The sequence below is a fragment of the Pterocles gutturalis genome, unplaced genomic scaffold, assembly GCF_000699245.1.
Source record: "Pterocles gutturalis isolate BGI_N339 unplaced genomic scaffold, ASM69924v1 scaffold12062, whole genome shotgun sequence".
Classification (NCBI taxonomy): domain Eukaryota; kingdom Metazoa; phylum Chordata; class Aves; order Pterocliformes; family Pteroclidae; genus Pterocles; species Pterocles gutturalis.
The window spans coordinates 22352-45794 of NW_010115455.1; the positions used below are offsets into that span (position 1 = coordinate 22352).

Genomic DNA, 23443 nt, shown 5'->3' on the forward strand with positions numbered 1-23443 from the left:
ATTTTTCAGTTGTTAGACACAGAACTGTAGGTGATGCTTCATAAATAGGGGATACTTATGGATATTATTTTAAAATGGAGTTGAAGTTTTATGTGTGGATTGTCTGAAGAGTTTGGGCAGAAGATCAGAACTTAGTTTCTTTTCAAGTGATGCCTTTACAAGCTTTGAAAGTGAAATATTTCCCATGTTGTACATATTGTGTGTGTACTATCATAAGTTTTTACAAGACATAATTTAACTAAAAAAATTAATTGAAAAATTAAGTGTGGGGCTTTGCAAGTAATCAAATAATATCCACTTTTTGTTTGTTGTTAAAGTGAATATGTATAGTCTCAGGACAAATTTTCACAATTATTTCTAAGGCTAGTGAGGCACAAATCCAGCCCAGTTAAGACTGGACGTTTGGGTAAGATATCTAGGGAAGGTTCGTAATTCCCTGAGAAGACAGACATACCTGACACGATACAATCCACTCTACCTGAGGTCTAAATTACTTGCTGGTGATGCCTCTTTCTTTCTATTGGTGATAAAGGCCATCCAGGAGACCTAAAAAAAGGAGACTTTAGTTATGGTCTAAAAATTGGGACAATAATTACTTTATCTTACACAGAATTACAGTTCCTGAGGTCATTTTGGAAAATGTGCCTTAAAATCTACAAACATAATACAGTGCTCCTTTAGACTTAATTTTTTTAACAGTATTTGTATCATATTTTAAGCTTACCTCTAAGGTGAGATATAGGTACCAAATCTGAATCACCATTCTGTATGACATTTTTATGCTCAGAAAAGGCTACTAAGTGTGTAGTAGAAAATGTAGTAAAATATAATAAAATATGGTACTAAATATTTAATCTCTTCGAACCTGGTAAACATATTAGGCTTAGAAAGCTGTATTTTGGTCCAAAAAGCTGTAAACAGTTATGTTATTAAACCTAACCAAACCCAGCATAATTCTATGTATTAGGAAAAAACCAGATATTAGGGCAGATCAGAAATGAAAGGAACTGTTTTGGCTTTTGTGTCTGCCTTTGTGGTTCTCAACACTACTTGATTATACAGCATTACTTCATCTTTTGGTAAGGACGTGCTGCAATGAATTGAAGATAGGAACATGAAAAAAATTGTACACAGAAGAAAAACAGAGTCTCAAGCAGATCCAGATGAACAGATCCAGCTAGATAAAGAATGTGGTTGTGTTTTTATGTCTTCAGTGTGTAAGAAGCAAGGGTTGAGGTAAAGCCCCAAAATGGTATTAGCTAGAGCTGACCAGCTGGATTAACTTTTATTGCTGCCATAAACAAAATAAAGAAGGGAGGGCAAGGGATTTTTTTAAATATTTTTGATGTCCAGTACAACATAATTTTAGAAGATTTCAAGACCTTTCAAATGACGAGGCTTTGTCAGACACTATGGAGCCACAAAACCTGCAGCAGGACATTCAAGATCATTCTGCCCATGTTTTTCCAGGCAGAGCATGACTACCGCAGCCATAAAGATCCTGAGCAGTACAAAGACTCCCTCTCCTATCAGCTCATACTGCTGTCCCACCTAAAGTCCAACATAAAAGCACGTGGATTTCTGCTCTATAGGGGCAGTTCCCCATTCATTTCTCTTAAGAAACAGAGATGTCCCAAGACAGGAGGCGGAGGCCTCCTTTTGTGTCTTCTGCAGTTGTGACCTGTGTTAACACAATATTTTTTTTTTTGTTAATTTAAGGTCAGTAATTATTACGAACATAATAATGGGAATAGCTTACATAATGGTTAGAGAATTCATCATCTTATGAGAATGCCTTAAAGTGTTGTATGTCAATCCAACCCAGCTTCTGATTTCAGAAGTGTAATTATGAACCCACAAACACCTCAAGCTGCAAAAATAGTGCAGGCATAACTGGTTGCAACTGGACACCCAGTAAAATAAAATATGTTTACATATATACAATAGTTCTTATTTGTCCACTCATTTTATGGTAGATGCTAGTTTTGTGGCCATAAAACTGAACCAGCAGAATTAGAGGACACTTTGGACAATATAAGCCCTAAGGTTTTTCACATCATAAAATAAAATGATTTATTTTAATTTCCATCTTACTAGTGAAACGCTATTGTATTGTGTTTCAAGGTACCAGTTTGCAGAAATATACACATTATCATTCAAAGATTTCAATATGTTTGGAAAATTTAGCTTTTGAGTAACATCTTTACCTTTCTAAGTTCATTAAATCAGTTATTTTCTGTATTTTGCATGTTCCAAGAGATGAGCAGCCCTTAGAACAACATGTGTCTTTTTGGATAATTAAAAAGTGTGTCTAGAGATAAGAACGTATGTCCTGACTTTTAACTCTGCAAGGAGGATCCATCATCCTTACCACTAGATATCTAAATGTAGGCATTCCCCTTCTGATATGAAAAAAGTGCTTTTCACATTTGGTTCCCCTTTTGAGTCAATTAAGAGAAATAGGCACTTTTAGGCCACTTCTAGTCATCTACTCCAGGACAAAGTAAATCACATGGCTTCAGTGCAGGTGTCTTTTTTCAAGTGCTGTAGAGGAAACCAGAATGAGTAGTTACATAAACACCAAAAATGTTGATGTCCTAAATTCAGTCAGATGAATCCCACAGTGTGCCACAAACTTTCTTCTAAAACTTTCTTCTAGTTTTTATATCTACACATTTTTTTTCTCAAGAAAATGCTTAGTTGGGAACAACCAAGTGCTTTATTATAGAATTTAAGTTTTCAAAAGATAGTCTGTGAATGCCATAATATTCACATACAAGTATCACCCAGAGAGGTATACATTTAAGAGTCTGCAGATTCCAAATGTGCAAATCAGTGATTTTTTAATTTTATCTGGTATGTACCCAACAGTACTTATGTGATTATAGGCACAGACAGGCATATTAGTACATCACAGAGTTTCCTAGGAGGACTAATTGAACATCTGGCTAATCTCCTGCACATCCTTATGTGCATGGATTAAAACATGCTTTGCTACCTTGGCATCAAAGTGGGTTGATGTGTGCTCCTGCAGTTTAAAATGTTTTGATTTTAATGACAAAAGCATTCTCAATACACTCTCTTGCAATGTTTTTTTGTTTTGAAAACGTACACTAAGAGTGGGGTGCTCATTAAAATGGAAGTGAAGTAGTGTATTCTCAGCCACTTAGATGCAGGGAAAGGTTAGGAGGATTGAATGCAGCGGAAGAAGCTGACTGCGCAACATATCTCGAGCATAAGTAATTATTTTATTTTTATTGTGCAAAAAAAAAAAAAATTCAAGATGGAGTAGATGCCTGCTGCCTGAATATGCGATGAGACTTGCATCGTTACCTTTGTGGAAGAAGAATGACGGGCTCTTTCAAGGGAACTATGGTTAGTGTAGTGTGAGCAGAAACGGAAAAGAGCTGAAAGGAAGCAAAGACTTTTAAGTATTATAAGAGGAAGGATATTCAAAGACAGGCAATAGGAACATTTATTAAAGGGAAGAAAGAGTATCTGCTTTATAAGAACAGGCAGGACAGGAGTTCCCAAATTGTTTGCCAAGTAAAGGACCAGAACTATCTTTCCAGTCTCATCTCTTCCTTCTTTATTTTTCTGTCTCAGTTTCTGCTGTGAGATCTTTATATGACATTCAAAGACAGTCAACTCCAGAGGTCCTTGGCCCGATCACTGATGGGGGACTTCAGGAAGAAAATATAGTTACAGCTGAGAAAATAAAGGGATACATTAAAGATATAGTGAAGTACAAAGAAAAAATAAAGATATAGAGGATAAAAAGAAAGACAGATATGCCAAAAGAAAAAAAAGTATGGCAGAAACAGAAAAAAAGCTTGAAATGAAAGTATTAGGAAGAATGAAATAAAAACATCATGGAAGGAACAAGGTCTAAATTAAAATAAATAAAATATTAAAATAAATAAAAAGACTGGAAAGGAGACTAGAAATACGCAGTTAAAACAGTCAGTCTGGTCAATAAAGTACCAGAGCATCAGGCAGAACAAAAGCAAAATTGTGTGAAGTCATTTTGATTTATGATATGAGAAGTAACAAAAAAAAAGAGAGAGAGAACAAAATCAGAGAGACAAGCACCACAGGAATTCTTTATCATATTTCCACATTGCATTTATTTTCAGGTATTCTGTTTCTCCGATTTCTATCCCTCCCATTCCTCATTTCATTCTTCAATAAGCTGTGGAGATAGCTCTTGCCAATTTTGTGACTCTCAGTGAAATGAAGTTTAGCCCTATAACAACCCTCTCTTTCTTTCACTTGAGTGAGTAGGTCTCAGATTCCTCTGACTTCAGAAATTGCTTATTTTCAGGCTGCCATACAGAGGTGGGGATAGAATCAGGCAGAGCTGATTCTGGTAACTGGAGACATAAAGAACCAAGATTTTAGTATTATGAAATGTAACATATATTTCAGACTTTATGTTATAAGCAGCTACCTTAACTACATATGATTCTTAAGAAACATATTTGCAATTGCTTGTCCATTTAAGAGATGCTGCATTTCCCCCCAGAGCCTTACAGAATCACAAAACAAGTGGTTTTGATTGATTGAGTAAAAATATATGCAGGTTACCCTATTAAAAAAAAAAAAAAAAAAAAAAAAAAAAAAAAGGGATCAGCAAACCAGAATAAATTTAGCAGAATGGTATTAAATGAAGATCTCTGAAGTTGTGTTTGTGCTGTGTGTTCATGTTGATGTGCTAAAATTGCTAGAACATTTTAAAGACTTAAAATTCCCACATTAAAGAGATAATCCACTTTTTAATGAAAATTTACTCGATTTATGTCTAGCTTGTGTTATGAAATCATAGCCAACATAATCTTCTATTCGGAAACTAAGGGGTTTTTTCAGTTATATACACACAAAAGGCATTTGAAATCAAAACTGTCTATCCACATTCCACTTTTATATCTCTGAGAGCCAAAATAGATTTTCCTTTAATTTTGTTCAGAGAAAATATCCTCCCCAGGCTAAGATCTTGTATGTCAAATCTAATCTCAGAGTGAATTACAAACTGCTGATAATAAGGCTTTATATTAATGGAAGCATGGTTATAGCCCTCGCTATAATATGGTATCTCTGGTTTCAATTATACTTCACATAATGCAATATATCTTCAGGAGTACCTCATGTAATTAATCAGGTAGTGGTGTAATGCAGACTAGAAAAAGGAGAAAACCAGGCATTTGTCATTTTACAGAGATGGAGAGGGATTTTATTAGTCGTTTAGTGAGAGCAGCTCTTTCCTGGTGCCAGCGGATTAGTGCATGCTGGTGTATGGAAATTATTCTTCAGTATTCTATTTTTGTCCCTCTATGAGCAGAGTTTAAAGTTGCTCTGGAATTACACAGAGAAGCTGTACATGATTAGCACAAAGTAAAATTGATTTAAAATAAATTACGGCTGCAGATCTCTTTTCACAGAGTTTCACTTTGGTCCTGGCGTGAAGGGGGAGGGGGATGCTGCAAAATGGATTTTATCAGTTAAGATCAAAGAGCTGTAGAAATCAGAGATGGAAAAAGCTTGCCAGGTCATCTCTTCTATCAATGCAAGAACATTTTCTACAGTGCATTTCTTTTATACATATTCAAACTTCATTTTCAAGTGAAAGGCTTCCACTGTTTCCCTTAGAAGATTATTTCATAGTTACATAAACTCTATTTCTGGCAGCATCTCTGAAATTTCCTTTGTTTTTTTTCCATTTTTTTTTCTGAATTACAACTTTTCAGATTTTTCTCACACCAGCTTTGTTTATCAGTGTTTATATCCTTCCAAGGTTTCTGAACAAGCTTCTGTGTCTGCCTCTTTCAGAGCCGAAGTTTAAACAAGCTGTATCACTTTTATCCTTTCCCTTTGATCCTGTGTTATTAACTCTTTAAAAGTACTTTTTTGCTGCTCTCCTCTGAAATTTCCCAGTTTGCAGGTATGATTTGTCTTCTCTCAGTGTAGAGCACCAATGCAACTCACTGGAGTTGTTCCGAATAAGCTATTCACACCCTTTCCTGCTTAAATGCAGACTTGACCTTTTTTTTTTTTTGGTAGCATTTTTAATTTTGCGTGGGTTGCAGTTCACTACTGACCCATACACATCAGCTTTTCCAGAATTATCCCAGCTGACTCCCTGCTGCTGAATAATTGCATGTGTCTTCAGCTTTTTAGGCTGAAGTTACCCTTGCAGGTCTTGAGGATTAGGGCTCTTCAGCTTGGAAAACAGATGACTCATTAGTGACCGGGGAACAATTATTCATATTTCCCATAATATAAAAACCAGGAGCATAAAATGAAATGGCAAAGGGATAAACAACATTATTTCCTTTGTCACGGTGTACGTATTTAAACTGTAGAATTCACTGCCTTGGCACATTTTGGATGTCAAAATTAGGAATAATTATTAAACATTATTCGACTAATAGAATAATGTAAAAAAGTGTTATCAAGTTCAACAGTGTAAGCTCCTCCCGAGGAAATTCCTAAACTATTGAAGAACAGGGGAGAGTATTGCAGCAGAAATATCACTTTATACTTGCCCTTCTCTGTGTCATTCCTGAAGCATCACAACAGAATCCGCTTAAGTACAAAACACTAAGGCAAACCGTATGTATTAGCCTTTACAGTCATTTACTGTTGATATACTGATAACATTAATACTCAAACAGATCTCCAACTTATTCTTGAAAAGAACACCAGCTTCCACTCTAATTTTTATGTTGGCTAAAATCATTCTCAGTTTTACAGGTGGGTAAAAGGAACAGCTTTTTGAAAAGAAACATACCGGTGTGACCAGTTCAGCAGCTCGTTTGATGCAAAAGATTTTTTTTGCCCCCCATATTCCACTTCACTCAGCTGATGGCTTTTGTTAACTTGAATTGTAGAGTGAGCCAGACGGTTGATTTGTGAAAGCATTTAGATATGTGTGCAAAACCCCATTTTTCTCAGTCAAAAAAGACTTAACATATAAACCTCATTTAAGAAAAGATGTATATCTACAATCACAATTAAAGTGATGATCTGCATGGTTTAGGCTTGTTCTATATCATGCAGAAACTAGGAGAAGAATTTATTACAAATGACAACTTACAATTGGGATCAAAGAGAAACTATTCCATCATTATATTGAGCCCTAGAAAAATCCTCACTGAGATAAACCTGTGGTATGACCTGTTTAGTCATAACTGGTGTGATCTAACAGCAAAATTGCAGTAGTTACCTCTTTCTGACAATAGCCCAGTTCAGAATGTTGCAGTCTGTTAGATATGTCTTTTTACCACGTAAACAGTGATAGACTTCTCTGGCTGCAGAACCCAGCAATCCAGCCATGCCAGGAACATTTGCACTGTGGACAGGGAGACTTAAGGCTCCAATTTTATAAATCATCATATCTAGCAAATTACACATTTCTTCCTAAATTTTCCATATTTTCACTTAGGTTTGTCAGTCGGACAGTTCAATAATATCAGGTTTGTTATGGAACTGGAGCTCAAAAGTAGCCCTTTCAAGCATTTTGCAAAGCTGCTCCTGTAAACTTCAAATCATTATCTGCTGTAGGAGTTTTGTCTTTTGTAACCACTGAGCCTTTACAGTGGTAGATGAGCCCTAATTACACCTTAAAAAGAGATCCTTCCTCATTAGAGATACATAGATTTCTTCAGGTGCTAGTTTACTGGGGGATGATGAAGGCCCCTGTCAAAGGCACAGTAGTACCATGGCGCTTTTAATATGAGTGAGAAATCAGAACTTAGCTACCTAAAGAATTTGGGAGTAATGTCCTCATATTTTTATCTCCAAGACCTTTGTTTTTTTCCATGTTTTCATGCTACTTATTTTTGCAGAATTGTTTATTTTTAAATACTGTCTTTAAAGTGTGCTAGGTCAAATCAAGCCTTGCTGATTAAAGATAGCTTCTCCAAAGCTTGTTGTTACTGTTTGGTTTCATTTTTTTGTAGACTGTTCTTTTATACTGCCACCCAGCTCTTTAGGCATCAGAGTGTGCCAACAGTGCTATGGTGATCTTCATATTATCGTAGATTGGAGCATCAAAATTTTACTACAAAACCAGACAATATGTCACAAAGTGATATTATCAAGGGCTCAGAGACTAAACATGTTCTGCTTTCTACAACTGAAAGACTTGTAAAACTATTTCTTTCAATTGCAAGAAAACAGAACAGATTACTAAAACCTGCATGTTTGTTAAACCAAATAAAATCAAAGTCTAATGAAGTCAGTAACATTATTCATTTTGACTTAATGGGTTTGATTTGTATCTCACTGCAGAAATTATGTGCAATTTGAAAAGGTTCATTCACCATTACTTTAAGCCACCCTATCCTACCACAAAAATTAGGGTTAAACAGTAGCAGCAAGCCTTTTTCTTTTCTTGGAGTACTTTTGCCATCCTTTAACTCTCTTTCCTCAAGGAGATTGTATCTTTTCTTTCCATTCGCATGTTCTTTGCACTCTTTTTCTCAGCTCTTCCAACCGTTGTTTCTGCATCCCTTTAGTCTATTGCAAGCTATTCAGTTTCCAACCTTAGGAGAAAAAAATATTTTTATCTCTTCTTTATAATATTTCTGCTTCTTTCTGATATAATTTGACTTTATAATTTGTTTCTTTTAGAATCTGAAAAAAATTCAATGCTAAGTTATTTGTGATATGTCTAAGAAATCATACTCTGTTGCAGTGTATACAAGTGATTACTTCACTAGTGAATCATTCTTGCTTTGTATCAGATGCTTTGAATCAGATTTGTCATAAGTGTAAAACAAAATCATTGCTTTCTCCATCCAGATTGTCACTGCAAACAAACAAGCTGAAGCTATGGAAAGTATAGACAGCTTCAGCTTGATTTTGCTATCACTTATTCCATTAAAATCAATGGAGTTGTACCAATGTAAGCCTGATGTAGGAAAGAATCTATTTCTGTATACCTATACAAATCTAAATCATAGATATACATAGACAGCTGTGTAAAAAATATACATATGATGATAATTTGCAAATACCACAGAAAGTATAGAAATAGCTATATTTTTTACACCAACAGGTTCAATTGCATGCAAATAACATGCATATTATGCATCCGGTGAAATGCAGGCTGGTGTATTTCAGAGAAAAGAATATGATACCGATCTAAAAAGCTGTATGCAGTCATGCATTAATCTTAAATTATCAAGATAAATCTACAGCCTCTCACAGAATACCTAATATATATCTGATAGGAAAACAAGACTGGTATTTAGACTCATTAACATGATTTGATGAATAGTCCCCTTGTTAATACAACCTCTTTTTTCTTTCCTTTTTACTGCTTAATAGAGAAGAAAATCACGTTATTCGGACCTTGACTTTGAAGTAAGTTTTACTGAATTCTTCCTGATTATTAAAAGTATTTTCCTAAAAGTAAATGTGAAGTGTTCATTTTAGCATATTTTAGCCTTCTGACATAGTAGATGTCATAGGGTTGTTCAATTGGTACTGTACAGAACATGATGAGCAATTCACTAAAACTACTTTGGTGCAACTTGTTTGTAAAATATTCTGAGATCAAACTCAGTATTAACCATCATGGTTTCAGTTTTTAAATTCTCTGCTTCTTCATTTCCATCCTTTTTTTTTTTTTCTTTTTCTGGCTATCTACCTATTGAAAAAGCATGGCACTTCTGTAGGGCAGGCCACGTTGTTGCAGAAGGTTGCTTTGTTCAAGAGATTCTCAGTCATTTGTTCTATCTCTCTTTCTTCAATGCTAATTTACTGGCATATGAGTTCATCCAGATAGTGATTATGAATGTGTCAAATTTTGAATGATGAAGTGCTGCAGTTGTCAAAGATTATGGATCACATTCTATATAAAAAATCAAGTTTTTCACGTTGAATATCTGCAATTTCAGACTTAGACCCCATTTAATGAGAAGTTTTGGTTGTGTTAGTTAATGATCATTTCGTTGTACCTTAGTCAATATGATTAAGTTTCTTAGAGTTTTGTTTATTTGAAGCTTTTTTCTCTACTCTCTACCAGAAGCAATACAGCAGTTAGTTGTCAAAGGGATGTTAATAATTTATGGATTTGGGGATTTTGCATAGGTTGTCTGCTCATGCGTGTTAGTAGTTTGGCATAATTCATTATACGTGTGTTGTGGTTTGACACACTTGGCTAGCAGCAAAACATGATATAGCCACTCGCTCACCCTCCCCCTTCCTGGGCTGAGGGAGAGAATTAAAGGGGTAAAGGGAAAAGAGACTCATGTGTTGAGATAAGAACAATTTAATAACTAAACTACAACAAAACTGAAAATAATAATAATGATAATAATAATGATAATAGTAATATATACAAATATACAGATACACAACTGATACACAACTGAGTGATACACAATGCAACTGCTCACAACCCAATGACCAAAGCTCAGCCCATTCCCGGCTAACAATCCTGGAGCAGGGAGAGTCCTGAAACTGCAATCCTGGAAAAGATAAAAGCCTGAGCATCCAAGAGACAGAGAGCCAACCAAGAGAATGAGATGACCCTGAGAGAGGGGACACCCAGAGAGAGAGAGAGAGAGAAAGAACTTCTGGACACAGTCTCATCTATATACTGGGCATGATGTGCATGATATGGAATAGACCATTGGCCAATTGGGTCCCAATCCTAAACCTAAGCTCCAATCCCAGGCTAGTAACTGGGACTGTGCTCCCTCCCAGCTTCTCCTGCCCCTGCAGACACTGGCAGAGCAGAGAGGCTTAAAAGTCCTTGACTGTCCTGGCAGCAACTACAAACACCAGTGCGTTATCAGCCTTCTTCTCAGCACAAATCCAAAACACAGCCTGTTACAATCTACTATGAGGAAAGTTAACTCTGTCCCAGCCAAAACCAGGACAATGTGTTTCCAGAGAAGTTGTACAATCATATTTGGATGGAAACTACAGATCTCAGGCTAAGCTTTACCATCCAGTGATCAGTATATATCAAACATAAACTTTATAAATTACCCTCTCTGTTTTCATGTGCAAACAAAAGCATTTTTTATTATTATTTGGGCTGTAAACACAGCACATATACTTTCAGGTTTCAGGTTCTAGTCCATAGAGAAGAAAGAGGCTGAACTAGCAAAATGTACCCATAGCAGTGGTCATAGAAGACTTGCAAAGAGAGAGGATTTGCTTTGATGACCCACTTTTTCTGAAAGGCTGACTTTCCCTGTCTGATTGTGGTTTCTTGGTAGTTTAATATCACACCTTAATCTCCTATGTCATTTTCCCCCAGAGAGTACAGTTACCTTAAGCAGTCATGTAGTCTCAAATAATGCACCAAAAATTCACACCGTAAGTTTAAGGAAAATAAAATTTGCTGTCTTTTAGAGCTACTGACTCAGACTAACCCCATCTCACCTCCCTGTTTTATGGCTCCTCTGACTAAGTTTGTGGGCCTTCCTGTATTCTTACACATAGTGTGGCTGGCTGTCTGAGGTAAAGCAAAATAAAAAAGACATAAAATGTTCAAATAGCCATCCAGATTCCTTTGCTCAGCAAGGCATACTGATGAAGGGAATTGAGATAGTGTTGTGCGACCAAAACACTGCTATGCTGATGCTTCAAAGCTGCTTGAATGCAGAACAGAACAGAGCCTGGAGGTCAAGCTAGCGTGATTGGCCATCCTGCTTAAACGTTTAACACTTTCAGTGCTTTGTCTGTGATGACTGCCAGCTGGCACTCTCTGAGACAATGTCCTGTCACAGTTCTGAGTATAACAAATGCTGTGGTGTGGTAAACAAATGCTAAATATGCAGTATGGACAAGACTCTGTCAAGCTTGGCTCCCTGTATACTTTTAACACTCTCCCAGCAGACTCTACACCCTCAACCTCTCACACGTATCTCTCTACATCCATACAAGACAAACCCGCGAGCTGTGCCTGTCTTACTAAAGACTCTCGGGGGAATATTCCTGGGTGCCAAAATGCCAGATTTCATATGGATGGATTTTCAGAATTTTCTTTACTGTTATAGTCTGGATAACCCTTGTGTCTCCAAACAGTTCCTGAAATGTCCTTAGGACACCCGTGCAACTGAGGTACCATTCACAATAGGCAATTCAGCTGTAGACTTCTGGTTTTAGAGTCTGAGAGAATTGCATAGCATTCATGGAGGACATTCAATGCCAGATAGTGCCAGAGAATGGTCTTGGACAGTTTTGACTTGCTACAGTAGAGTCACAGTTTCATTGTTTAAAAAAAAAAAAAAAAAAAAGATACTGCTAGTGGGCTGCAATATAGCACTCACCTTATTATAGACAATTTGAAATAAAACCAAAGAAGAACATGAAGAGCAATTTTTGTTCTGAGGCCCGCAGTTGCAATTCAAAGACAGCTGCTATGTAGTGTGAACACAGGCAGTGTGAACACAGGCAGTGTGAACACAGGCAGACCACGACTGTAATCAGTGACATAAAATAGTCTGTCCCTGTTATCTCCAATGTATGTAGAAATACAGGTGTCGTTTTAAAGGCCTTTGCAATGGACTATAAATAATAAAAGTTCTGTGACTGTGCTGGTTAGTGTTATAAAAAGCTTATGTCTCCAGTCAAAGGAAAGGGAGAAAGAAAAAGATGACCTCCAAACTGGCCAGGCCTGATCATAAATGCTAGAGAGGAGTCTCTCAAGAATTGGGACACCTGTACCTTGTTTTCCCTTTTTAAATAGTTTATCGTTACCTTCTTAAATTATTCCTTTATGTAGAAAAAATAAGACTGACTGTAACATGCTGGGTTTAGTCTGTAGGCAGAAACTATTTATCCTACATAATATACTGTCCACTATTAGATTTTGCAAAGCACTAACTGATCTATTTAAACCTTGAAGTTTTCTAAAATGAACAGTCAACATGCTAGAGCTTTACAGCTCTTTTCTTGCTATTACCAGGGATTAGTTTAGACTCATTCATATAATCCAATATCCAAAACATGACCAAAATTCCTAAGTCTGGCTGTTTTGGATCCTTGCTGTTGCTGGCTGCAACCCAAGCTAAGTGCCTTCCAGCCCCAGTCATTCTGTTCTGTTCTTCCCTTAAGCTGGACAGGTAGCTTTTTCATGAAGCTCAGCACTAATACTTAGCTGTCAGATGAAATAAAATTCATTCTAATTATGTTGAACAGAAATACAGATGCTGTGGATATTCCCAGGAGGACTTGATAATAGGTGTGCGCTGACACTTACAGGAACATACAGGAGAGTTAAGCAGTACTATTGACACACATTTCAGGATTCAAGATCACAATTAGCTTTAAATCCTATGAGAGGGTCTGACTTCTGGATTCCCCCAGCCATCCACCCCACTCTTCCCTTTCTATGAGGCAGTCCTTGTAATCTACTCTGGTGATAACATTTATGCCAAATAATTCAGAAAAGTGCCCTATTGCTGTGCTACCCAGGATTCAAGTCATCTCTGGCTCTTTTTGAGCTCCACCCATGAGGGAGAGCAAGGATACACAGGACAAGTGTTAATACCAAAATGTCTTCTTTTCTTTCCACAGAGCAGTAGAGTCTCACCAGCAATAATGGTAAATTGATTATTAATTGCTGAAGGTGCATGTTTTCTGAATTTCATCTGCAATAGCTATTCATTATAAAAACATAACAAACTCACACAAAAGTTTGAAATCATTCTCTTATTAACCTGAAGACAACTCTCAAAGAGAAAGGTGAAAAAAAATATGCCTGCAGGAAAAAATCCTTTCCCATTCCTTATGTTTGGCAACTGATTGTACCTATAACATCTTGAAAACACAGCATGTTTCCATTATAGGGCTGGGAAGGCATTCCCCCATCTGTTCTTTTCTCTTAGCTACTTTGTGCAATATTTGAGAGAGAGCATTTTTACCTGTGACAATATAGAAAATATCCAAGGCAAGTTGAATGACATCATTATTATTATCATCATTATTATTATTCATAAGATTAATAAAAAATCTTCATGACTTTATTTGTGCTTGAGACAGAGTTCAGCTAAAATCCTGTCATAAATAAAAAAGGGAGCTGGGTACGGACTTATGTTTGAAGTCCTTACCGTCTTGATGATAGCCATCCACACCCTGAATCCTCTTCTGAGAGTAGATGCTCATCAGAGTCAGGCTTTTCAAAAAACACACTTGGTTTTACTTGCCAGTGAGGGTAGAAATGTGGAAGGGGTGTCAGTTCAGTCTGACCTCCTTTTGAGTGTGGGCCACAAGTTCTGGAGCCTGCAGGAAAGACCAGAAGAAGATGTGTGGCTGTAGCCTGGTGGCTAACGCAGGTGCTCCTGGTGGGTATGCGGCATTAATGGGCAAATCCCCAGCTGCACCCAGAGGAGGTGTGCTTTCAAAGGACAGCACGAGAGGCTCTTTTTCCGTCCTGCTCAGGTCCTGACGCTACTACAATCATCCTAGTATATATTGGTCAAGATCTCCAGCTCAGTGTTGATAAAACGTATGTATTCCTAAGACTGACAAAGCTGTGTTTTCCACATTGCCCATAGAATCATAGAATCGTTAAGGTTGGAAAAGACCTCCATTTAACAGAGAAAACATTTTAAACCCCCACAAATACTTAGTGGGCTATTTTCTCATTAAAAAGTGTTACCCAACAGAGCCTATTTTCTAGAAAGGAGATAAGATGTTGCTTTCTAACACAGAATTTAAAAGAACTCTACAAAAGAAGAGTTAAAGTTGGAAATTTAAGTTACTGAACCTTAGGTTCAGATCATTCTTTATAAGCAGTGGGAAGGGGCAGGTGTCAGTGGGTAGGAATTGCGGAATGGAAGCCAGGAAAACACAAAGCAACCAAAAGATCTGTAGGTACATGTGCATAACAGTCATTCTACTATTAAGAATAAAATTTAAAGCCTTTTTTCTGGCAGACTTCCCACTGCAAGTGTTTAATTTCTCCTCCCACCTGCTTCTCTTCAGAAGTAATATAATGAACTGAGTAAGGCATTTGCATTATTCATACTTGCTGTTTAACAAATTCCTGGGTGCACGATTTAGAAAAATGTCAGAAAGTAGCATTCTCTACATTCCTAGACTTCTGTTAAAAAGCTTCCAACTGGAGATACTTGTTTCACAGTCATATGCTATTTCCTGCTTTTAGAGACAGTATTTTAACCTACCAAATCCATTTTATTTTTGCGAGCATGTCTCCTTATTTCAACCAATAATAATAATCTTTGAGGGAGAACTTTTCTTTTTTAAATTCCATGTATATGAAATTTGCCACACACCCCTGTCTACCATAACAGGAATAGCTTAAAAGAATCCCTACGAAATCACTTAAGTTAAATTCCCCTCCTAAATTTAGATCAGCTATCTCTAGTTAAATTACATTTTGCAAGGAGTTCCTCACCAAATCCTGCAAAACTGTTTCCCTTATTCACCCCAAAACCCGTGTTAAGTTAACGGGTCTTTGATTCCTTGCTGGATCGCATGTCTCTTGTGTGAATAATGTTGCCAATTTCCTGTTCTTAGAAGTGAAACAAGTGCTCAAGCTATGGTGTAGCTATATTAAGGATGATATGGGTATTATAGCATAGTGGTAGAAATGCATGATCAAAAGAGCAGCCACATTTCATTAAATTTATAAACACAGAACACAAATGAGAGATAAAAATTAAAACTGGTACTGGTAAAGCATTATTTGAGGGTCAGAGACTGCCATTCCATTTTAAAAGGTACTGACCCAGTCCTGGCAGAAGTGTCAGTTTCTGGGAAGGGTCACCCTTGGGTGCTGTTGGCAGGGTTTGTCGTGTACAACGCCAGGGAAAATCAGGCTTGACAGCTAGTGGGCATGCGGAGGGTCTGGTGTCCTGCACCTTTTCTGTCAACACTACTGGCTGCTGCCCTGGCTGTTACTCATGTTCAAGCAGTTACAAAAGCTTAAGAAAAGCCAAGCTGAGCCCATCTGCTGTTGGACTGAGGTGAAGCGTCCTCAGTCCCTCCTCCCACCCAGACCACAGAACCGTGAGATTTGTTGGACAGTAAGCAGCCTTCGCCTTTGGTCCAGAGGCCGGTCTGAATCCATACCTGAGCGTAAGCTTGTTTGTAAACAACGCAGATGGTAGGCTTGACAATCTAGGCTTGAAAACAGGCTTCACTCTCCATGTAGCTGCCAAGGCAGCTGAGGGTCTCCTGCAACTGTGGGGGCTGTTTGGCATCCCCACCTCACTCAGGAGTGCCATATAATCAGTTTTTATGGAAGAATGCCCCATGCATGGGCCGGAGGAAGGGTGCTTTCCAATTGCCTAGTCCATGACAGAAAAAAAACAAGTAAAATTGGAAAACTGTGCCTACTTTTCTTAATATGAATGGCATTTCAACTGCATTTTATGATGATCTGAATGACAAGAAGATGTCTAATTAAAAAGATGTAAGATTCAGGGCTTTTTGATTTTGGGCCAAGATTTCTCATAAAAATTATTCCCACAGGGACCATTACAAATTGCTGTTGCATTCCTATAGAAATTAAAATGTTAGCATCCATGCTGAAAAGAGAAATCCTAGAAAATATTCTTAATGTGCAAGAAAAATATCCTTCTGAGAAACTGCGATCGCTTTCAAAATACTTCTAGGCTAACAGAAAAACAGTGTCTCTTTAATTTCGGCGACTCAATAAATGTGGGGTAAAAACAGTCTCTTGTACACAGGAAGAACATTAAACAGAGCAGAGAGAGGGCTCGGTGCAATTCACTTCATTGGTTGAGTCTATAGGGAAAAGAAGGCCCTGCCAAATTCAATTTACTTTATTATGTTGGGGAAAATAATGCTTCTCTTAAAAAAGCCCAGATTCAATTATAAATATAAGCAATTATGTTCCATTTTGCAGAAGGTCATGCATACAAGAAAGAGGCACATGGAATTGTTTCAAGAGTTAAATCAGAAATTTCAGACACTGGACAGATTTCGGGATGTACCGAAATCAGGCAGTATGGTAAGTTTTCCTTCTTAACTATTTAAAATATGATGGATCCATAACAAAAACGGTTAAACAAGAGTCCTTTGAATTCAGTCTATTTCCTGAGAAGACCTCATTCTGTGCTACCTTTACATAGCCTCAGAAATTAGAACAAAATTTATTTTCAGTAGTCTGACCTGTGACAAGACTCATTAGGTTTCACAACTAGACTGTAACTAACTCACTGACATCATTACAGATGACAAGTAATTGAACTGTAGGGACACATTTCAAATCTGTATGTGCCTACCAAGTCTAAAGGACTTTACAGAGAGAAAGCAGCTCACTAATGTAATTTGCCCAACAGGGCTTTTCCTCTAGCTAGGCAAGCAGATATTAAATTCGTTACTACAAACAAGTCCAGATAGATTCACCTATACATAAGACATTCCAGAAAGCACACAGGGTCTCTGTAATACCGTGTCTTTTCCATAATAGGTTTATAAATATTTACCATGGGAAAAGCAAAAATTAAATCATCCTGAGTTGACTCTGCTATCATCATAATTCAAATTTATACACACACACTCATGCACACATGCATAACACCGTGACTATGTCTGATAATGATACCAAGGAAATAGTTGATTCTGCCTAATTAAAACAGCTAATTTAGTGTGACATATTTGTTAGCGGTAATATTATGATTAGTAATAATTTTATATATAATTTTATAATGTGAAAATTGTATATTAAATGGAACTGAGCTAGAATCATTGTATTCTATAACTTTTTCAGAAGAGCTGTTCTCAGACATGAAGAAGAGGTATTAAGCAGCTGTGAGGCCAATGGATTTCCATCATTTACATCATCTTAATCCAGCAGAAATTTGGCCCTGATTCTTTGATGAACCTTTAGCTGTGCTATGTGTTATTTCACACCCAGTTCTCGCTCACTCCCCCTTCTGAGATTTGCTGACATGTAAAATTTGCATTCACCTCCCTATTTGAGATTTGCTGTCCACGGAAAGCTTGAATTAATTAAAAATCTCAAAGGGAATCTCAGCAGAAGAGTTGTGTTTACTCTGTTTCGCATCGGTGCTATGTTTTTGAAAAGTTTGCTAATGAAAGCTGCCTAGAGGAATGCTCTATCTGTAAGACAGTCAGAGTGATCCAGGAACCTAAATATAGGCATCTCAGGCTATTTCAGACAGCCTCGGGTGTCAGTCTGCAGCACGGTACAGCCAGGGGTGACACAGGACTCCCATAAGGCCCGCACCTCTCGTGAAAGATAGTTGGAGATCAGGCGGAAAATCCATAGGCATCTAAAATGGTGCCAAAATGTTAGGTTTTGGGAACTAAGTTCCACCCAACGTGTTACACCAGAAATCAGTAATTAAATTCGTTTTAGGCCATAATGTCTTTTACCCTATGAAATTTAGCATAAAAAAAAAAAATCATTCAGTAGAAAATTATCAGCTTTCATCTTGTTAATCCTAATATACATGAGCTCATCAGCCTGTAAAGCAAGGTGGCTCTCACAGCGTTTTCAAGGACTAGGTTTCTGTGGTTCTGTCACACACCTGCCCCAATTTAAAATGCAGCTGGCAAGCTCTGCTTCAAACCACTCCATATTTCAAGCAGCAAGCTCTTCTCAATTACCTTCTCTTCTTTATTCACACTTAACCACCGCTCTTAAAAAGATGGCTATTGGTACTGGATCACTCAGCCATTCCTCATGTACGTTGGTTCTTGTGAAAGAAAGGGCTCAGCTGGCAGCTCAGGTGAGGAGTCTGCCAGAGTGCTGATTGTTCAGAGAGTCGCAACGGCGCTGAACACCCGCCAGCCTGGCTCCCTGCAAAGCCATTTCCCTCTCTGGCTGCTGTGTCTCATGAGATCATGTTAGCCTTACCAATGGAAAAGACATTATTTTGTCTTTGGTTTTAATTCTTCTTTCTTTGGTCTTCAGGAGAACTCAGCACCGAGCAAGGCTCCATGGGACAGTTTCAAAACCACAGGCGACTACCAACACTATACAACGATAAACGTATTAGACACAGAGGCAAAAGATGCTTTAGAACTCAGGCCAGCAGAATGGGAGAAGTGTCTGAACTTGCCTTTAGATGTGCAAGAAGGTGACTTTCAAACAGAAGTTTAACAAAAAATGAAAACAAACTGAACAAAAGAAAAACAAAACAAAAATAATTCATTGCACTGACAATAAAGAGACTTTGGGGAATCCTGACGCTCCTGTCTGAACAGTTTGACTACTTTCTGTCAGGCTCTTCCCGTGCCAAATGTCAGTGGTTTTTTTCGTACAGTATATTCCCACTAGTGCGGCTAGTGGAGAACCAGGTGTACAATTCTTACCATCGTGTGTTGTAAGTACCCGTGGAATGGATTTGTAAGGTAATCTTTATAGATAAACCTCAAGCAACGATTCATGTTGTAACAGCTTCATTTGGTTTAGTTTTCAAAAAACTTCACCATGAAGCACAATGTATATATTTATGCAGTTTTTAAAGTTTATAACAGTCTGTTTGGCCATTACTACACTTTTTACTTTATAATATAAAAGCAAAGGTTTTGTCATTAAATGAATGTCTGTTGAGCTACATTCTTCATTGCTTTAAATGCAATAAAGTAATAATCTCACTTTTATAAGAATAATATATTTCACATCTTTATTATTGCAGTTTTCTCTGGAAAGCTCAGAGTAGCTTTCTCTGCTGCAGCTGTGTATAAAATATTTAAAATGTTGTATGGTGTAAATAAACCTTTGTCTACATATCAGTTTCTTAGTGCATTTTATTCTGTATTTATCTTAAATTTGCATATTTATAAAGTTTTATCTAGAAACATGCATATTGAATATGTATTTGGAGTTTTAATAGTATTTTGTTCTAGCTCCTGCAAAGAGTTTCTAAAGCATATTAGTAGGTTTGTATAGGCATTCTGCCTTTTTTTAGGTATTCTTTTGTGACAATGTACCATATAAATTGGACTTGTCAGAACACTGTTACAATTGTTCTGCTTTATAAGAATTTTTGTCCTGTTGCAGAAAGACAAGTAATGGAAAATAAGTTAAGTTTCAATGCACAGCACCCAAAGAAAATGTTGATTCAGAATCATTACATCCTGTGCATGGTCTTGTTGCTGTATAACTACAAGAAAGACCTTAAAGATAAAAAACTCTGGAGTATTTTAAAAAAAAAAAAAAAAAAAAAAAGAGTGTGTTTCATATTATAAATCAAGAGCAGAGCATGATTTATGTTGGGAATACAGTTAAACAATTAGGAATAGAAAGACTAAATCCCCCTTTCTGTGCTTAGAACCAAAAGCAGATCATCTGCTCTCCTCGTCTACAGCATAGCTGGGGGGTGGAGGGAAGAGGAGGATATCTCAAATCTTCAGATGACATATTTCTAGAAAAAAAAGCTTTCCAAAACTATTTTAGTTCCTGCTGTACAGAATTGAATATGCTGCAGCCTACTAGCTGAAGAGCTCTTAGAGAGGAAGAAAACATGACCACCAATCTGTTCAGGATGAAAAAAGACTAGAAAAGAGGCTTCACAGCAAGAACTTAATCCAGAGCACTGGTAAAAGGAGTTCATCATTCATCTGCTGAGAGAAAAGTACCTAGGACTAACCTTCAGGAAAGTGTTTCAGTTCATAAATCCTTTCTTTGGGCCATAATAAGGTATTTAAGTCATAAAAAGGAGCCTGACTTTGATGAGTGAGCATCTCATGCAGTGTGTAGACTTCTCTAATCTAATACTTCAGCACAAATACAAAATAACTAGCTACCAACCTGGTATCAAGTCCATTAACTGCTTTAGGTGCCTAAAAGTTAGTACTCAGTATTGCAATCCATCAATCCATCAGAACTGGCCCAGAACGGATGCAGAAGGAGGCAGCTGTCAGGGCTGGCTATGCAGCCTGCCAACATCACAGGTCTGAGACCTGGTAATGCACCAAAAACCTCTCTCTCTTGTTTTATATCAAGTTCTAATCTAAAAGAGGCTTATTTTCCCTTTAGATAAAGATATAAGAGAAACTGCACATTTTTTAAGGTTTTCATCCACTATGGTAGGCATCTCTCAAGCAGAGCAGGTTTTACAAAATTTCTAATTTTTGAGACCAAATCAAGAAGCTTAGGCCCCTGAAAAATATTATTTTGCATCTCCCTTGACTGATCCGAACATGATACAAAACTAGAGCACCTTGCTGTTTCAATAACTATAGTGCAGAGATTATTTGCATAAGCTTGATATCACCTAGCTCCTGTTCAACAGCGGTCTAGTTACAACTGCAGAAAACTTGGGGTAGGCTGCAAACTTACCCAGGAAGCATGATAAATTGGTCTACACTCAACACGCTGCTGACCCAGTTGTGCTGTTATTAATAACGCAGTTGATTCAGGTTTAGCATTAGCCTGGGTGTTTATGCACCACACAGCAGTCACAGATGTGCTTTCAGTGTAGGAGCAGCAATGATCAGTGCCTCTTTATTTCGAGCTTGTGCTGTCAGAAAGCACTAGACTTTTTTGTTTTCCTGTATATTTCATATTTAGAATCGTTAAGAACATGCTGAAACCCAGTGTTTGCCTACTGATCTGACTGCTTCATACTAAAGCAGAGATTTGTTTTCCACAAGCAATACTTACAGTTTGCTGCTCAATGTGAAACGGAGCAAGTCAGACTGAACCCAGCAGGAGAGTACAAACTTGTATGCCATGGCTTAAATGTTGATTGAGCACTGATGAGATGTCTGTCAGTATATTATATGCAAATAGAAATTGAGGCAGAACTCCCTACATTATACTAGACCCAGAGGTGACAGGGGTCTCTGCAGTTGCCTGCCAGGGCGGGCTGGTGCCACTCGATGCACCCAGTGCTACCTCACCTGGCCTCCAGCTGCAGTTCCAGAAGCATTCAGCTGTTTGAGGGCTCAGCTAACCAGTGCTGCTGCAGCTGGCACTAGAGTAGGTTAAGGCAGTTGAGCTCAGCCTAAAGTTTACCTTGATCCAATTTAAAATACCTGTTCCCTAGGCACATACAGAAAAAGCAAATACTTTTTTTTGGGAAAGGCCTCATTTTCTCAACAGTTTAAATACACATTAGGAATCACATAAAACAATATGCAGTTCCTCTGTCTCTTTCTCTTACGTACACATACAAAGATTTTTTTCTGGCGAGTCAATGCTAAACAAAATATAGCTTGGACTTTTCAGTGTAGGAAAAAAAATCCAGCTGAGCAGCCACGGGTCACTCAGAGAGCAGTTCAAGATAGCCGTGATTTCACATCCAAGGCTGTGTAAAGGAGTTTGGTGTTGCTGTACAAAAGTGCTAACAAAGCTATTTGCTACATGGACTCTTGCCAGTGTTATGCTATTTAACCCAGAATCTTCTGTGGAGGTGAACTCTGAATTAGTCAGTATTGAACTTCAGCTCATATTCTGCAATATCTCTTGGAAAGGAGAAGAAGGAAAGAGAGACTAAGTGCTGCTGCAAGCGATGAGAGGAAGAACAGAGTGCTCCCATGCTGATGCACCTTTAGAGTGCCATGGGCTTAACACTGGCATATGTGTAATGCTAATGCCTCCTTACCAGGGAGCTGTAGGGCAAAGCCATAACAGAAACCACAAACAGATGTCTTCTCCATTTCATTCACTGCTGAGTCTGAATTTCTTCATAATCCCCGAAACAGTGCTTTTCTCTGGGAAATGTCCTGACACTCCTTCTGTAAGTACATGATTTGCTTCTATGGTGATAAGACATAAATCACTTAATATTGTTTTACACAGGATTAAACTGGGGTAGTTTCATTTAAAAAGCAAACAAACCACCAAGCAAACAAAAACCCCCAAGCCCTGAGCTGCACCAAGTGAAATGTTCTCTGATGCCTTGGCTTGTCTCCATTTCCCATAGTTGCTAGGCAATGCTGTACTTAGAGACCAGATTTAACAAAAGGGTCTGCTTCCCGCTTGGAAGCAGGCATCCATCTGTCACAGCATCAGCAGTGTGCTTTCCATGGGTTTATGCAAAAGGACATGGAAATCTCTGTTAGCAATCAGCAGATGGAGACATTGTGTATCGATAGTAGACTTTGAGTTCCTCAGGCATTAGCTCAAGGTTGTGCGGTATCTCTGGATAAGCCACAAGAAGCAGTTTGTAGGAGCGAACGTTATTTCCCTCTCTTGAAAATGTTATAGGGGTCTCTTGTGCAATCAAGCCCGTTCTCATGTGCTGAGGGAAGTAAACAGAGAGGTACCCAGTTGAATATGTGTTTGGGAAGCTATGATTCGTTTTAAGCTGGGTCTCAAACTGTGCAATGCTGTAATCTTTACTACTTACTTTTCTAGAAAAAGTAAGCACATCTTTCTTTGCAAGGAAAGCCAAAGAGGCCTCACTAAAAAAAAACAATTGCTGACAAGATAGGCATGACTACTAACCCTAGCACTACCACTGAAATGTTCTGTCAATTAATTACAATTGCAAGGTAAAGAAAGAACCAT

At 37.7% G+C, this 23443-nt stretch overlaps 1 protein-coding gene across 1 annotated transcript in view; it reads left to right on the top strand.

Annotated features, from left to right (window-relative positions):
* LOC104463011 (brain-specific angiogenesis inhibitor 3-like) overlaps positions 1–19714 on the top strand; it is a 41280-nt gene extending 21566 nt beyond the window's left edge. The window contains exons 9-11 of the mRNA XM_010075183.1: positions 9331–9366; positions 16859–16963; positions 18896–19714. Of these exons, the coding sequence (XP_010073485.1) occupies positions 9331–9366; positions 16859–16963; positions 18896–19084 (330 nt within the window). The 3' untranslated portion in view covers positions 19085–19714. The remainder of the gene's footprint in view (positions 1–9330; positions 9367–16858; positions 16964–18895) is intronic.
* The last annotated feature ends 3729 nt before the right edge of the window (positions 19715–23443 follow it).